This window comes from Aulonocara stuartgranti (assembly GCF_965226115.1).
Source record: "Aulonocara stuartgranti genome assembly, chromosome: 3".
Lineage (NCBI taxonomy): Eukaryota > Metazoa > Chordata > Actinopteri > Cichliformes > Cichlidae > Aulonocara > Aulonocara stuartgranti.
In genome coordinates this window covers 77,950,714-77,968,629 of record NC_138941.1, presented here as the reverse complement: position 1 = coordinate 77,968,629, position 17,916 = coordinate 77,950,714, and the positions used below count along the sequence as shown (strand labels likewise).

At 47.3% G+C, this 17,916-nt stretch overlaps 2 protein-coding genes across 6 annotated transcripts; one reads left to right on the top strand and one right to left on the bottom strand.

Moving 5' to 3' along the window:
• Positions 1-568: 568 nt before the first annotated feature.
• On the top strand, positions 569-4,494 carry LOC309703544 (E3 ubiquitin-protein ligase TRIM21-like). The gene is made up of 2 exons (XM_082528449.1): positions 569-996; positions 2,566-4,494. The coding sequence occupies exon 2, from the start codon at positions 2,575-2,577 to the stop codon at positions 4,222-4,224; it is 1,650 nt and encodes a 549-aa protein (XP_082384575.1). The 5' UTR covers positions 569-996; positions 2,566-2,574; the 3' UTR covers positions 4,225-4,494.
• Positions 1,290-17,774, bottom strand: LOC309703464 (CST complex subunit CTC1-like). 5 transcript variants are annotated; one of them, XM_082528290.1, is made up of 25 exons: positions 17,420-17,767; positions 17,103-17,187; positions 16,624-16,723; positions 16,326-16,548; positions 14,656-14,885; positions 14,448-14,577; positions 14,082-14,378; positions 13,879-14,001; positions 13,563-13,792; positions 13,298-13,442; positions 13,022-13,224; positions 12,780-12,949; positions 12,589-12,703; positions 12,038-12,443; positions 11,855-11,944; positions 11,393-11,530; positions 10,328-10,374; positions 10,130-10,215; positions 9,823-9,958; positions 9,478-9,546; positions 9,242-9,404; positions 8,980-9,035; positions 8,717-8,873; positions 7,889-8,009; positions 7,155-7,833 (listed from the first exon to the last, which is right to left on the bottom strand). In XM_082528290.1, exons 1-25 carry the CDS (start codon positions 17,603-17,605, stop codon positions 7,742-7,744), a joined length of 3,798 nt encoding a protein of 1,265 aa, XP_082384416.1. In that variant the 5' UTR covers positions 17,606-17,767; the 3' UTR covers positions 7,155-7,741. The 5 variants fall into 5 exon arrangements, with proteins under 5 accessions (XP_082384417.1, XP_082384415.1, XP_082384416.1 ...); XM_082528291.1 differs by lacking the exons at positions 7,155-7,833; positions 7,889-8,009 and adding an exon at positions 1,290-1,896 and having other exon boundaries at positions 12,613-12,703; positions 17,420-17,774; XM_082528289.1 differs by lacking the exons at positions 7,155-7,833; positions 7,889-8,009 and adding an exon at positions 1,290-1,896 and having other exon boundaries at positions 17,420-17,770.
• Positions 17,775-17,916: the final 142 nt, after the last annotated feature.

Here is a 17,916-nt window from a genome sequence, read left to right as displayed (position 1 = left end):
ACGTTGTGTCCTTGAACGGCCCTGACAGACGGCTGTAGTCCATAATATTAATGTTTCCTGCTGACTGAAATAAGCAGCTGAGCTCTGTGAGGGCAGAGCTGCTGCTAACAGGTGAGTCTGTTACCTGGACTGGACTGAGTGAGCTGCTGTGTCACAGCTTTATCAGTGACACACTCAGCATGTGTGTGTGTGATATGTCACAGTGCTTGAAACACACATGAAAATATATTAAAGGTTGAATCTTTGTTCTTTTGGTTTGTGGAACAAAAATCAGCAACGAAGAAACGCGAGCGTAAAACTTGGTGTAGAAGTGCAACAAACGTAAGCCGGCTCATCTGATGCTGTGACGCTTGAAAAGGATTTGCGCACCTACATCATTATTTACGGTTTAAATTGTGCTGCCTTCAGGTGCACCTGGTAAATTCAGGAATCTCTACTCCAAACCACAGCAGTTAGTCAGTTAGTTAGTCACACAGTCAGTTAGCTTTGTATAAACACGTGTTAGAAATGTTCTTCAATCAGCTCTTTTTACTCTCATTTCACAGCCACTACTTTTTACTTTTACTTGAGTAAAGAAGTTGAATTAGTACTTGGAGTATTTTTAACAGTAGTACTTCTACTTCAGTACACACTGTGTGTACTTTTACCACCTGTGTCTGAGACCTCCTTCAGGGTCCACCTGAAGCTCTCAGTCTGCTGTGGAAAAAGGAAATCCAGGTGAGTTTCTCCTGATCACCTGAGGCCGTCATTACTGTGTGAACCCACACACCACTCCTCACTCCTCCCACCCGCTGCACACAGTCACTGAGTACAGACCGGCTGATTCCTGTAAAGGGAGAGGCAGGAAGAGGCGGAGCAACAGCTGAAAAACAAGAAGCCCAACGTCATTTTGCAGAAGTGAAAGTGTGAGAGAGCAGCAGCAGAGCTGCAGTCGAGTCCTGTTTGTCTCTAAAAGAAGATTCACTGGAGTCCATCAGGTTCCTCTCAGCAACAGTGGTGAGTGCAGCTGATCACACTTCCTGCTTCTACACAAATCTTCACTCTGTTCACTTCATCAGGACTCATCACAGTCACACTGGATCCATAGAAATCTGCTCATGTAACCACAGATCCACTGTAGGAGCATCGAGCTGCTGCTTCAGTCTCACTGTGGCTCTGCTCAGGACTGTGGACTCAGGCTGTGCTCTGGACTTCAGACTGACTCCACACTTCCTGGTTATTCATCACTTCCTGTTCCTCTTAGATTGATTCTGGATCTGATTGATCATAAGGATTACAGACGTGAAAACACCTATTTATTCTTTATTGATATAAAGCCTTTGATACTGTAAACCAGCAGATTTTGGTCAGTACTTCAAAAAGTCATTCACACATTTTACAAAGATTATCTGACTTAGTGTATCCTGTAAGAGTCACAGATGATCCTCAATCATTCAGAAAACAGTCGATGCTGCACTTTATAACTTTGTGTGGAAACATGAATCTCATTATTTAGACAGATGTGTTTGAATCATCCTGATAATCAGGCTTTAAACATGTCAGAGTTCCACACATCAGCTGTGATATTCAAGCTGACCTGGATCAAACATGTCATCAGACACAAACATAGATGATGCTGTTTAATCCCAAAGCTTATTTAAACAAACTGGAGGACAGAATTCCTCCTTAAATGGGATTTTGATCAAATCCACTGATCTCGTTTTCACACACAGGCTTTATCATGGTGGCTTCTTCTCTACTAACATCAATCTTTGATTTGGACAAACAAATATGTGAAACACAAAAATAAATCAATGTTTTCTGAGGATCCAGAATAACATGAATGATGTATCCCAGCGAGTGACTGGAAAAGTTCATCTTCTTCCACATCCTGAGTTTGTGAGGATGTTCCAGTATCTGTGAGAGAAAACAGGACAGTTTTTACTGACGCACAAATGGACCAAATATACAGACACCTCTGAATAAACATGTTCTCATCAATGCCATTAAAATACTGGATCAACAGTTAATAACACATTTCTGAGGTTTGTGATTCATCGTCCTCCTCACTGTCAGCTCTACTGGAACAGTCACTGTTTAATATTAATGGCTCGTTGATCTGGACGTACAATAAGAAGTATTCAGTCACCAACAAGGTCGAAGTTTACTTCACAGTGATTGATGGAAAATATCCAACAAACTGATTTATTCAAGTATACAAATGATCTGGATGAATCTTGGACCTTCTGTAAAACAGAGAAACAATTTCACATCTTTGTAACGACTGTATTTATCTTCATCCCCAAACGTTGATCCTGTCCATCTGGACGCTGCACTGTACAGCAGACACTACGATGTTAGGTTTGTGTTTGGATGAACCAGTTTGTGTCTGAGTGTGTTGCTGGGTCTCCACCAGTTACTCTGAGAACTGAAGAAGCTTCTCTGATGAAACGTCTTCAAGAAACTCAACGAAGTCCAGACGCTTTTCTCTCCAAGCTCCTCAGACTACTGACGCTTGTTTCTCTCTTTGTAAAATGAAATTTAAAGAGAATTTTGAATCAAATGTTTCTCTTCTTTCTCCCTCAGAGTGCAGACATGTCTGCTGCCAGCAATCTGCGATATGAAGATCAGTTTCTGTGCTCCATCTGTCTGGATGTGTTCACTGATCCAGTCTCTACACCATGTGGACACAACTTCTGCAAAACCTGCATCAGTCAGCACTGGGACATGAATCAGAGCTGTCAGTGTCCCATGTGTAAAGAGACGTTCTACACTCGACCTCAGCTGAGGGTCAACACCTTCATCTCTGAGATGGTTGCTCAGTTCAGACGTGAAGCTCAGCAGAAAGCCAGCAGCAGCAGCTCAGAGCAACAAGCTGCCAAACCAGGAGAAGTTCCCTGTGACGTCTGCACTGGAACCAGACTGAAGGCCCTGAAGTCCTGCCTGGTGTGTCAGACCTCCTACTGTCAGACTCACCTGGAGCCTCATCTGACAGTGAAACGTCTGAAAAGACATCAGCTGGTTGATGCTGTGGAGAACCTGGAAGGCAGGATGTGCACGAAGCACGATAAACTCCTGGAGCTGTTCTGTAAGACCGACCAGACATGTGTCTGCATGCTCTGCCCTGTTTTAGACCACAAGAACCACGAGTTTGTTCCTCTGAGAGAAGAATATGAAGGAAAGAAGGCAGAGCTGGAGAAGACAGAGGCTGAGATTCAGCAGATGATCCAGAAGAGACGACTGAAGATTCAGGAGATCACAGAGTCGGTGAAGATGAGTAAAGATGCTGCAGACAGACAGAAAGCAGAAGGTGTTCAGGTCCTCACGGCTCTGATGGAGTCTGTTGAGAGACGCCTGAAGGAGCTCATGAAGGAGATCGAAGACAAACAGGAAGCTACAGAGAAACAGGCTGAAGGTCTCATCAAAGATCTGGAACAGGAAATCTCTGAGCTGATGGAGAGAAGCTCTGAGGTGGAGCAGCTCTCACGCTCTGAAGACCACCTCCACCTCCTCCAAAGCTTCTCCTCCCTGAAAGCTGCTCCACCCAGCAAGGACTGGACAGAGGTCAGAGTTCATCCACCATCATATGAGGGGACTGTGGGGAGAGCTGTGGCTCAGCTGGAGGAGACAGTCTGGAAACCCATGAAGAAGAAGCTGTTAGAGGCTGAGCTGCAGAGGGTGCAGCAGCATGAGGTGGATGTGACTCTGGATCCTGATACAGCTCATCCTAATCTCATCCTGTCTGATGATGGAAAACAAGTTTATCATAGTGATGTGAAGAAGAAACTTCCAGACAACCCAGAGAGATTTTCTGTGTGTGTTTGTGTTTTAGGAGAGCAGAGTTTCTCTTCAGGCAGATTTTACTTTGAGGTTCAGGTTAAAGGAAAGACTGAGTGGGATTTAGGAGTGGCCACAGAGTCGATCAACAGGAAGGGAATAATCAGACGGAGACCTCAGGATGGTTTCTGGACTGTAGTGCTGAGAAATGGAAATGAGTACAAAGCTTGTGCTTCCCCTTCAGTCCCCCTCTGTCTCCATCCTGGTCCTGAGAAGGTGGGGGTGTTTGTGGATTATGAGGAGGGTCTGGTCTCCTTTTATGATGTAGGTGCTGCAGCTCTGATCTACTCCTTTACTGGCTGCTCCTTCACTCACAGACTCCACCCATACTTCGGTCCCAGTCCTAATTATGGAGGTAAAAACTCTGCACCTCTGATCATCTGTCCTGTCAATCAAACTGATCAATGACTGATTTTATTGGATGAATGATTGATTTTTCTTGAAGGGAACAAATGAACATATTGAGTGTAAATCCTCTACAGTCTCCATGTTTCTATAGAATCTGATCATCAGGACTCTGATTCACACTTTGATTCTCATGGAGTTTGATTTGAACAGAAGAAAAGTTGAATCAGGAAATGTTCCCACTGATGGAGACTCGAGCTGAAGAGCAAATATCAGAGAACAAATGTCCAAAAGCTTCATTTCCAATAAAGTTTGTTCAATGCTTTGAGTGAATCCAGACTCATGTGTGGCTGTTATACGGAGCATCAGAGTCCAGCTGAGTTATGTTGGATACAAACTGCTTATTTTGGCTCTGTGAGGAGTTTTGTTCACTGAAAACTGATGAGACGGATAATATTCAAAGAACTCTGTAGAGATTCATGCATCCATGTTCTCCACCTGCAGGTGTGGAGGAGAAAGGTGGAGCACAGACTGCTGCATCCTTCCAGTCACATCATTTTGATGATTATATTTGCATGTTGTGATGATTTGGGTTAAAGACAAACAGAGTTGAACGGCTGCAGTCACAGCATGAAGACGATGCTGAAGCTGAGCTGTCAGTGAACATGTTTCACTGTGATTTGATTTGAAGAATAGAAAGTGTGTGTGGCTGCTGACAGCTGCAGTCTCTGCTAGTCTGCATAACACACACACAACTTTCCCCCTGAGGCAACGATGCAGCAACAACACAACAGCTGCAGACACACACACGATTGTGCGCTCCCTTTCAGTCTGAACTCTCAAACACACAAACAAACTCTATCAATGTCGTACTGTTAAAGAACTCCTCCTTCTTCAGTAACAATGATTTGAGGTCTCTACCAGTGTCTCTTGTTTTGACCTTTGACCTCTTTATTCCTTATAACCAAAAAAACCCTTTTATCTGATATTTTCACCTTATTGATTGATTATATATATCTATTATATTTTCTCACCTTATTTTGACCTTTGACCTATGTCCTTGTTAGCCTTGATCTTCCTTCATCAAACGTGAAATTTCTTTCACCTTTGAACTTAAAGCTTAAATCAAACCTTTGTTAAAAAGCTTCTTACCAACTTGTAATTCCAACTCTCTGCATTAAACACGTATCTTATCATATAAACACTGGATCACTGAGAGAACTTTAGGCAGAACCAAATGAAGCAGCTGACCTGGTCAAACTCACAGCGACAGTAACTGACAGTGAATTATTTTAATCTTCTTCATTGTATTTGTTAGAAACATTTATTTTCCTTTAATTGGACTTTGGTTAAGTTCAATCCGATGTATTAACCGACCTTTGAGGTGAAGTGCAGCTGCGAAGAACGCTACGGCAGGCAATGAGGTGCGTTTAATGTCGCTCTGTTAATTTGAGCGTCCATAAATTGAATGTCTTATTTTTTCTTACTTTATTATTGCTCATTTATTGGAGAATTTGGCCAATTAATCAAGATAGATTTTATGTTGTTGGTGGTAAAGATCTGGATGGATGTTTTATTCTGTGTTTCTATTTTTCAGTTTTACTTTTCAAGACTTGGTGAATTGCCTTTTTCTACTTTTTGTTTAGTTTTGTTAAAATTAGCAGCAGTGAGAAGTGTTACTGTCGGTCTTGAATATATTTGATGTAGCCCATACTGTTAAGGTAAGTGTCATGTTTTTAGTTGTTAGTCTGATGAAGAATCTTTTATTTTTCTCCAAAAGTTGATTGTGTTTATCTGGACATAGTGTTTTTCAGGTCCAGCTGAATGCAGGTTTCCCCAGTCTTATACGTTGTGACAGCCACTATGGTGCGGTGTCCCTTTAAGACACCCAAGTCGAGGGTTGATGGTGTCATCAGTTTGTGCCGCTGCTCTCTCTCTCTGGGATTATGAGGACACGTGCCTGCACGCTTCTGCTTAACGAGGGACGGATTTACGTTTTCTTCTTGTTTTGTTTGCAACGCTTGGGTTGTATGAACGCTGGGCGTTATGTTGTTGAGCCGCAGCCGTTCAGCCGGGCTTTTATATGGTTGTTGAAGAAGGCGTATTAAAGAACCACCGTGGATTACCGATACCAGCGTGGGTGTGTGTTCTTCCGACTAGCCTGCTAGGTGTTTTGCCGCCTCCTCTCAACCACGCAACACAACCCAACGTTCCAACGTGTCAGGAGCATCAGCACAGCTGAAATGCATTTTTTCTAAGCACCGCGTCTCTGTGGCTTTTAAACCCCAAAACACGCTACAACAAAAATGGGTCCACCCCAAGGATGGGGTCCCCCGGTGTAGTTTCCACTGTGAGAGACTGTGGGCTTCCTCAGAGTGAGGCTGAGAGCGGCAGGCCCAGCTGGAGTCTGACCTGTGGCCCTTCAGATAAAGCTGAAAACGGCCAATATATGATATTAAATATAAAATATAATTAAAAAACAACATCAGAATGAACAACGAGCTGCTGTTAAGAACTCCGACGTCCATCCAAGGCCCGATTGGTTTCTGTTTCCATGACAACAACAACCGTATGTGGAAAAGACCAAAAACTGAAGCGGTGAAAAAGTTTTGTTGCAGATTAACTATTAACTTTATGTTATTCATTGTCAGCTCGTGCCATCATTAAAGCATGTTAGAACACACATGTAGGATTTCACAAATCATCGCTCCTACATTTAATCGTATCCATAACAACTGTGTGTACGTGTTCGCTTTGAAAACATCACATTCTTTATGTTGGTTGGTTTAGACGAGTGATCTCCAGGATGAATGAGGGCAGAGGCCCGTTTCATGGAGACTGTTTAAGTGTAAACCTGGATTAAAAGCCACATTTGAACACCTTCATCAGAGGCTGTGACCATGTTGAAGGACTGATGCTGACGTGCTCTGACACTCATTAGCATAGAAAACAAAGTGGTGAAAGCACAGAGCCCTGAGGAGCTCCACTGGACGGTCTGTTCACAGAACATTTAATTATTTCACTTTTATTTACATGCAAAACAGCCTCAGAGAGAACAGCTGTTTCAGAGCTGCCAGCTTTATTGGAAAGATGAACTGAAATCCTAAAATAGTCCAATTCATGACAAACTGACACGGTGAAATGTTGCAGGATTCAAATGTGTCGATGGATGAACTCTTTCAGTATAAGATGCAATAATACAAAACACATGAAGGTGAGGAGGAATTCATTTAAAGTAAGTGTGATTTAAAGAGGACTGATTCTTTCCTGGTCAGGCTGAAGCTTTCACCGTCTGACCTCTGTAAACAAACCGAAACACGTTCAGTGTTTAGTTTTACCAATTAGGTTTCATGAATCACCATCTGAGAACGTCTCCGATGTGGGCGCCACTCACAGGGATCACTTCCTGTAGAAGGGTCACATGACCTGTTAAACCCAGAGAGCTTCGTGTGACCTCTGACCCTGATCACCAGCGTCAGGGTCAGTGAAGGTGAGATACCGTGTGACAGGAGGAGGAACTATAAAGTTTTATTTGTACGAACACGTAGAACAGATGAAGTCAGAACGAAGCAGGTGGAGCTCAGTCAGGGTGGAGGTGCAGACAGGTGAGCTGAAGGGGAGGAGCCAGTCTGGTCAGGAACTCTCTGTCTCCTCGAGTGAACCTCCTCACCTCTGAAACACACACACACACTGAAGGTTGCAGTCAGGGTGGTGAGGGTGGGGTTACCTTCTGGTCTCTGGTTGGTGTGTTTCCTGCAGGTGAGGCTGAGCGGCCGAATCATGACATCGCTGCTGCACAGACACAACAGGAAGTGGAGGAGGAAGTCGTCAGCGTCCCCGTCACACACCTGAGACAGACACAGAGGTTATGTCTCTGCAGACTCACGGCTCGGCCCTGTGGAAACGTCCTGCAGGACGCCTGTTTCTCTCTGTGGTGGCCCCCCCACAGCGTCCCCACCGTGCTTCACTGTGTGGACGCTGTTCTTTGGGTTGTAGCTGCATCTTCTTCTCGTTTCACCTCCTCTGACCACAGGACGTTTCAGTCTGCAGGGTCTTTTAACACAGCTCCACCTGTGGGTGGAGGGGCCCTGTGGGTTCTCCTGGTGTGCCCCGAGTCCTAAATGCCTCTCGCTGTCCTGCCCCTCCCCTGTGGTCTCCACCCTCCATGTGGGAGGTGTGGCATTCACAGTCAGCCCTGATTACCCTCAGAACTACACCACCTGCTGCTTCATCAGGTCGAGTGGGTGGAGTCAGGGGCACGACCTGAGTCTCGCTGAAACACACGGCTGTAAGGCCCCTCCCTCCTGTTCACGTGAGCCCAGCGTGGGTCCGTCACACCTACAGACTTTTAAAGGTGGAAGTGGCCACGCCCCCAAACCAGTTCAGCAGTAAGGTGTGAGCAGACGGAGCTGTTACCAGGATGCAAACAGGATGTGTCCTTTCACAGTTAAAGCCTCATCTTAAATTTTAAAGACAAAATAAAGTTTAAAGACGACGATGAGCACGTGACTCACCTGTGACAGGTAAACATATACACCTGACAGGTGCTACTGACCTGGCTCTGCCCACGAGGGAAGACTCTGATGTGACCTCTGACCCTGAGTGCTCTCTGAAGCCCCTCCCACTGAGCATCAGCCAATCCCAGCAGAGCACGAACCAGAGCAGCTGAGAAGCAGACGTGAGCCTCACCTGTCCCGTCATCGATCACCAGCCTGATCGAAGAGCAGAGCCACATGGTTTGATCATGTGACTGTCACCTGACTCATCCAGGTGATTAACACGTATCAGCAGGTGAGCTCAACAGGAAGCTGCTCTTACTTTGCTTTGGACTGAAACACTGACGAGGTCGAGTGACACTGAGAGCTGCTGCAGCCCTGAGAGAGAGAGAGAGAGCAACAGGTAAACACACACACCTGAAATCGTGAGCAGTTTCCTCCAAAACGACACTTTACTTACTGCACCAACACTAACACGCCACCAACACGCTAACAACACATGAAGCACTCTGAGTACTTTCACTGCACCCGAGAAACTGACACTAAACACATCCTGTACACACTGTGTGTATTTTATGCAGTACCTGTGTGTACACGCTGCCACACAGCGAGCAGCTCCACTGCAGTTGCAGGAACAGGAAACACACCACGTGACCTTTGACCTGTCCCACAGCGCACCTCTGCTTGCTGCTCAGAGCCCACTCACCCAGGTGCATGATGGGAGCAGGAGGAGGAGGCTGGGCCGAGCTGATAGAAACCAAACAAACAAATAAACAACAGCACGACAAACACGTGAACCAGACTTTACCTGTAAACTTACCTGGTGTCTCCCAGGGAGACCACAGTTATGGAGCTGACAGGTAAGTACGTGCAGTACACACTTCCTGTCCTGAAACACACACACAGGTAAACCGCACAGGTACGTAACCATGGGCGTGACTTTGTATTGAACATTGGGGGGTCAAGATCTCTGTCTAAATAAATAAATCTGGGTACATTTCCAGATGATTAAACAACTATTTTGCTGGTAACACCTGAAACCAGTAAAGAAAACCAGCAGCCTATTGATGCAAGATGATCCATAACTTTATTGGGGCTGACATTGTTGGAAATGAGTCCAAATAAAGAGTCCAAACTTTTATAAGCCTGTCTATGTGTGTCTCACCTGGACAGCCTCCTCTGGAAACCAGACAACAGCAGAGTGTTACCTGGCAACAGGCCAGGTGGGTAGGGGGTGTGGCTTAGGTCCAGGTACACCTGCAGACTCCTCCCAGCTTGGTCACAAAGAGTGAGACGCACACCTGCACACACACATTCAGCTAACAGTCAGACCTGAGACTCAGACCTGAAGCACTGATGCCTGCAGTTCCTCTAGTGTCCAGCAGAGGCAGCAGTGAGTCGCCCCCATAGACCCCCATGTTAAAACTTCACAGCAGAAAAGCCTGATACACAAACCACCTGTGTGTTTGTACCTGAGTGTGTGTGTCCAGAGTGGGCGGTCCTGTTGTTCACACTGATCCTTTCAGACACCACACCCTGAAAACACACCAGCTCTGAGCTGAAACACACACACACACACACACACACACCAGTAAGAGTTTAAAGCAGGCTGCAGCTGCAGTTCCTCGGATGGCCACAGGGGGCGACTCAGTGAGGGACGAGCAGTTTACCTGCAGTCTAAGACCTCTGAGACGGACAAGACTGTGGGTGGGACGGCCTGAAAGCACAGAGAATAGAGATGGAAAATGTGACGTCATTCAGGGGTAAAACCGCAAAGGATTGTGGGAACGAGTGGCAAGCGGTACTAGCGCACGCAGGCTTTCACACGTAAACAGTCACACAGTAATAAAAAGAAACACAAAAATGGCAAGAAGCTGCTGTATTATTAACTGTGTTGTATTATTAAGTCTTCTGTTGGAGTTATTACGTAATTTATCACAACATGATTGTTGATGTAGGTTACAAATAAGTCTTATATTGATTTGAATTCGTTGCTATGCTGCTTTGTTCACTGTGGCTTTGCGGGCTAATGTTTGTTGTGTTTTGTAGGAAAACCAGAAACAAAATGCAGGAATGTGATCCAGACTGGCCCCTCTATCAGCCTGGGTCATACCGAGTTTAAAGCTGCTACCACAGCCAGATCTGATTGGTTAAGAGAGAGAGCGATATCGAAACAGCCACGAAACGTCCGCATATATGTGCCCAAGGGTTGTACTGAAGCAAGCAAGTGATGAATAACTGTTTTCCAGTTTGTTGTTAGCAAAGTTTTTTTTCTTTGCATTGTTGATTTGTTTTTCAGGAAGCAGCTAATAAAGCTGATGGATTTTTACAATGTTGCCTCTTTCTTGTAAGATTCTATAATAGAATGAAACAATGATGCCAGTTATAAATAAAGACAATAAATTGAATGAATTACGAAACACTCATTTTATTTATATTAGATCTGAAAATGTTGTGTAACACTACAACCTGAAACGACAAACAGATTGTGTTGGCCTGTACAGGAGATAAAATATTTAACAACAGCTAAATAAACGGTAAATGGCCTGTATTTGTATTCTTTACTTAGTCCCGAAGGACCCCAAAGTGCTGGAAATGCTAGCGCTTAATGCAGTGTTTTGATTTTGTTGCCACTTGTACCCACAATGCAATGCGTGAAAGTCACATGGTCTGTCAATCTCTAAAAAAAAAGTTTAAGGGTCCTGGAGGAAGACGGGGAGCAAACCGAGTGTTACCTGTCTGCAGGTGGGCAGCAGCAGTGGGCGTGTCAGAGTGTGGAATCTCCAACCACGTCTGACTTGTAGGGTCGACTCAGCGTGGAGATCCACCCCACTGCGCTCAGAAACTCCACAGCCAATCAGAACACTGGGATCCTGATTGACAGACACATGGGCCAATCAGCTGCAAGGATTCAGGTCAGATCAACTCCCCACAAACAGGAATGGTGGGAGTCATCTGCATAGCAGTAAAAATGTAAGCTGTGTTTTGATGATGCTGCCTAAGGGAAGCATGTATAATGTAAACAGAACTGGTCCAAGCACTGAACCCTGTGGAACTCCATAATTAACCTCAGTGTGTGAACAACTACAGTTAAAGCTGAAAAACGTGTTCATGTGTACTAATATCAGAGAGCAGAGACCGATGAGGCCAACCTCTGACCACGCCCCTTAGTGACATCATCAAAGCTGGGTTGATACCTGAGTGTTAGCGGCGATGAGTCTGTAGAAACATCCAGGCTGGAGGACAGGAAACCACCGCGTACACACACCTGAGAACACCAGCACCACCTGCACACACACACACACACACACACACACACACACACACGTAACTGTGTATCCAGGTGAGCTCAGGTAAACACACACAGGTGCGTCTCTCACCTTTCTCTCCTGCTTTTGTTCACTTTCTTTCTCTTTCATTGGCTCATTCTTTGGGTCCCGCCTCCAGCTGACCACTGGACCAATCACAGCAGCTTTCACTGAGAAGCACAGTCTCAGCCCTGCCTCCTGATCCTCTGCCTCCGCCCCTGTATTCCTCCAGGACACACCCTCCTTCTGCTCCACCCTGATCACCATGGAGACACAGGGCCAGGGGTTGCCGGAGTTGGCTTCTTCTTCTTCTCTTCTCCTCCTCTTACTCCCAGCAGTCTCTTCTTCTTCTTCTACTGTCTGCTTCCTGGCAGTGACATCCCCTCCTGGCTCCTCCCCCTTGTGTCTCAGGTGTGTCTCCATGGCAACAGATGGACTCAGGATGTGCAGGTGGTCCAGAGAGAACTGCAGGTAAACCCTGTGAATTGAACCCAGCTTTATTTAACTCATAATGTTTACAACCAGGAAGAAAGCTCACACCCTGAACCAATCAGACGCCCTCCTACATCACAGAGAGTGGACCAATGAGCAGTCAGCATGCTGCAGGTTGTGTGTGTGTGTACCTGCAGTGTTTGTGTGTGATGAACCTGTCCTGGTCCAGGTGTTGGTAGGAGGGGAAATCTGATTGGAGGAATCTCTCTGTCACCATGGTGAACTGCACCACACCCACCAGACAACCTGCAGCACACACACACACACATTAAAGAATAAAGCTGTGTGTCCCTGTGTGTGTGTCTGTGTGCGTGCATTGTACCGATCCAGGCGCTGTTAAAGACCGCCCTCTGCGCTCCCTCCTCCTCCTCGCTGCTCTCCGTCAGCACGCAGGCTGCAGCTCCCGCGGCGTCTCTGAGCTGCATCGAGTGTTTGAACTCAGACGTCTGTGACGGCAGCTCCAGCACGCCGACCAGCAGCAGGGGGCGCTGCCTGACACACAAACCGGCAAAAACCATTGGTACGTAATCACATGACTTCATGTGGGAGCTGCTGTCACCTTACCTGACAGCGTCTCCACCCCGAGGCTCGGAGGACAGAGTCCTGCAAGACCAGGACAGGAACCCGTTGATCTGGGCGGAGGTCAGGTTGGAGCCATCAGGGGGCAGCAGAGAGCTCAGAGGGGCCGAAGACCAGCAGCCAGTCTGCAGGGACTCCAGGAGCTCCGACACACCGAGGTACTGCCGGACCGCCGAGGACACGCTGTACTGCAGGGACACAGAGCACACTGAGCATGCTCCACACTCACCTGTAAGGAAGACAGGTGAGAGTGGGACCTACCTGCGTCACAGGACAGGTGTGAGGCTCGTCCAGCATCTCAGCGTAGATGTCTCTGCGTCCTCGTCCTCCAGCTCTGCTCAGAGTCTCCATCAGCCTCCAGGACAGCAAGCACACACACTGCTGCCTCCACACACCTTGGACCAGACTGAGGACCAAGACCAGAACCAGGACCAGGAAACAAGCCAGAGCCAGCGGAGGACAGGAGGACAAAGGTTAGGCTCTGCTGTCTCTGACTGTGGACAGGTGGTGGTGGGTGGAGCCTCACCTGTGTGCCAGCTGCGAGCTTAGGTGACAGGTCCACAGGTAATCGGACACATCTGTGTTTCTCTGCAGCAGTAACCGTGGTAACGCCCCATCTCCCGGGCAGCGGTTGTCGGGTGGCGAGCCTCCCGCCCTGCTGAAGGTCGTCACCCTCAGGCTGGAGCGCAGGCAGGTGCAAAGCATGCTGGGAGGGAAGTCCGGGCAGGGCCGGTACAGGAAGTGGGCGTGATGCAACTGCAGGAGGAGGAACCATCAAACTTTATTAGTCGTGGCTGCCACGAACACAAACGGGCATGATGATGTCACATCATGTGACTCACCTCCACTCTGTCTCCCGCCCTCAGCTTCCTCTTCGCCGCCGGCTGATAGGCCACGCACAGACCCACCTTCCCATCCAGCACGTAGAGCCCCGCCCCCTCACTCACAACCTCAGTCACCGTGCCCTATCACAGCAGAGGAGGCTTAGTAATCAGCACACAGGTACAAACCTGTGGTAGCCAATCAGAGCTCACAGCACTCTCACCTGGTAGCTGATGACTTTGGATTGCTTTATCCTCACAGCTGATTGGTCCAGCTCCACCTCCTCATGCTCCGCCTCCTCACAGTCGTCCTCAGCAGGCTGTGACAGCAGGGACTCAGAGTGTGTGTGTTCCTGTGTGTGTTCCTGTGTGTGCGTGTAGTCGGCGTGCAGCTCGGAGCGCTTCGTCACACACAGGATGTTGTTTCCTCTCCAGCCTCGTAGCGCACACACACGTAGAGCTGTCACACACACGCTCTGCCCGACACACACACGCTGGATCCAGCTGAGCTGGCTGCTGTCCTGCACACACACACACACACTGAGCTTCATCGTCCCTCCTCACCATCATCATCCTCAGAGAGCTGGTACCTGTACGAGCACGGGCAGCGAGCGCGACTCATCCGTCAGCGTGAAGCAAAAGAAGGTCGTTCCTGCCACGGCCAGCAGAGGGCAAACTGAGCCCACCTCTCCGAACACGCTCAGCCGCTGACCTTTGACCCTGGAGCACACACACACACACATCTGTCACACACACTGCTCAGAAACTCCGCTGCAGTTCAAAGATCATGTGACCCACCTGTGCCTCAGCAGCCTGCCGGCCTCTCCGACTCCCACCGCTCCGCTTAGCTCCACCCTTCCAGGAGCAGCAGCCAATCCCTGCTCAGCACCAGGACACAACAGGACAGGGGAGCCAATCAGCTCCAAGAAGCCTGCGGCCTCTTCCTGGCCCGATGCATTGTGGGGGATGTAGTTCCAGTGAGGGAGGAAAACAGGACGATCGAGCCACAGGGGCGAGAGAGACAGGCACTGGATGAGGGCGAGAGAGAGACGCGGGTGAGAGAGAGGCGGAGTGTGTCCTGGGTGGATGCTGGAAGCCTGTACTGATGATGACAGCTTCATCAGCTCTGATCTGCAGTGATGCCGTTTGTTTTATAGCTGCAGTAGATCAGATCAGATCAGATTAGATTAGATCAGATTAGATCAAATTAAATTAGATTAGATTAGATCAGATTAGATTAGATCAGATTAGATCAAATTAAATTAGATTAGATCAGATCAGATTAGATTAGATTAGATCAGATTAGATCAAATTAAATTAGATTAGATTAGATTAGATTAGATCAGATTAGATCAAATTAGATTAGATTAGATTAGATTAGATCAGATCAGATTAGATTAGATCAAATTAGATTAGATCAGATTAGATTAGATTAGATCAGATCAGATTAGATTAGATTAGATCAGATCAGATCAGATTAGATTAGATTAGATCTGATCAGATCAGATTAGATCAGATCAGATTAGATCAGATCAGATCAGATCAGATTAGATCAGATCAGATCAGATTAGATCAGATTAGATTAGATTAGATCTGATCAGATTAGATCAGATCAGATCAGATTAGATTAGATCTGATCAGATCAGATTAGATCAGATCAGATTAGATCAGATTAGATTAGATCTGATCAGATTAGATTAGATCAGATCAGATTAAACTTTATTGATCCCTCGGGTGCGTTCCTCCAGGAAATTCGGTTTCCAACAGCCCAGCACCGACAGAAGTTACAGAAGGTGAGCAGAAATATACACATATACAAATACAGAGTATAGAAAAGGGAAGAATAGAATAAATAGCAATAAGAACACAAGGGAATTGCACATTTCAAGTACTGTGAGTCATTAATCCGTGCGGTGATGCTAGGACCACACTGAGCCTGCTGCAGCTGTCTGACTGTAATCTGTCAGGTTACTGCAGGTGATGCTATCTGTATACTTTATGTGAGGAGGAGGCTCCACATCTTTATAAAGCTCTGCTGTCATCACGTCTGTGCCAGCACAGTTACTCACTTGCTGACAGACTCTGTCTTTACATCCTTACTTATCGATCAGCTAAGTGAATCCATATAAACACAGCTCACATTTAACAAGTCCTGATGTTTCTGAGTTACAGAAATGAAAGTCAGCTGTTGAGCTTGTTTGCTTGTTTCATGCTGATGTAAACATCAGCAGAGAAGCGTGTGATGACCAGACTCTATCAGCACTTGTGTCCCTGCACAGAGAATGAGCTGAATTAAAGAGGAATTCGATTTCATTCACGTTGCACATGAACACCTGCAGTTTGTTGTGACCTCGTTACCATCAGTTCTGACCAGATCCGGTTTAGTGACGCTGCTGTGAAGAAGCTCCTGAGAACTAACCAGCTGATGGACCATGGGTTAAGGTTAGGCTCCTCCCCCTCTGACTCACCTCACACATGACGCTGCCGCTGGCGTCCGTCAGCCTGTACTCTCCGTCAGGGCCTTCTCTCAGACAGCCAATCAGCAGCAGGTTGACCCTCGGCAGCGCCCTCTGACCCGGCACGGCGAGCTCCGCCTCCCTGGCCCAGGCTCTCTGCCGATTGGTGCTCCAGGACAGGTTGCTGACGCAGGCCAGGTGCTGCTGGGAGACGAGCTGGGAGACGGACAGCAGCCTGCGGACAGACGGGAGGACAGCGGTAAGGCCAGGTCACGTGACCTGCGACAGCGATGATGTCAGCGGGCGTTACCTGTAGCTGACAGGTAAGCTGTGGGCCACACACATCTGCTGCTGGATCGCCTGCACCGCACACATGCTCAGATCGAAGAGGCTGAGGTCACCGTGGTTACCTGGGAAAACAAAGTTTAAAGGGTAAACACAAACATAAACAACTGAAGCCCCGCCCACTGAGAACACCTGAAGTGGACACCAGAGCTGGTGTGTGAACAGGTGGGACCACCTGAGGAAGCGGCTGCTCTTCATCCTCAGACTCTTAGTCCTCCCTGTTCCTCACTGACAGTCGGTCACCTTCATGGCTCTGACCTTTGAACCACACTCACATCTACACACTGGAGTGCTCTGATGACACCTGTGAGGGCAGGTGAGCCCTGCTTTCACTGTTTAAATAATGGTTTAAATAGTATTTGGTTTCATAAGTGAACATCGTCATTAAGGATTTAAAGTACAGCTGATTTATCAGCCAGCTGTTTCAAACAAACAGGAACTCACCTGTCTGCGAGGGGGCGGAGCTACACACCACAGGACTCAGGTGTTCAGAGATGGAGGTGAAGATGTTCTTTAACCACAGGGACTCCTAAAGAAACAAAGCAGCAGGTCGGAGGTCACAATAATAAATGTAAAACAGGCTCACATCCTTATATTCTCTTTTCTGTGTGGATTTCTGCTATAGAATTAGCTCGAAACAGCGATTGGCTGCTGCTCTGCCTTACGTCATGACGCAGACAGTCTACGTACGCAGGGCTGTGCGTGTACGTAGACTGTTTTTATCGCTCAGTTCGGGCAAACAGGGTCAGACTGGGACTCACCGCCTCGGTGCTGGGCTTGACCCGGTCCAGGAGCTCCTGCAGGGGGTCCATGTCTTCGCTCCGGGTGCCGGTTTCTCCCCCTGCTGACAAACTCCCGCTCACGGCTTTCAAACAGCTTCCGGTCCTCCTCCTGTTGATGTCCTCCCTCTGACCGTCGCCCCCGTGTTCCCGCCTCTTACCGTTCATAAAGCCGCCATGATGCCCTACCGTCCTACTTTGTTTACTTTTGTTCTGTATTTTAAACAAATCATCAAACTTATTAAACTGACTAGTCTCTGCTCACGCAGGATCTCTACCGCGCATGTGCGGAACAACTTTTCCCTACCCTGCATTTCACAATAAAAGCCCTTCACGTTCACATACACTCAGTGGTCTCCTACCTACTTTCCTAAGCACTTTTCCTTGATAGAAACGTTCTGAGGTGGAGGAAATGCGTTTAGGAGATGTGATAAGAACTCAGGAAAGGAAACAGCTGTGTTTGAACTACAAGTCGATCA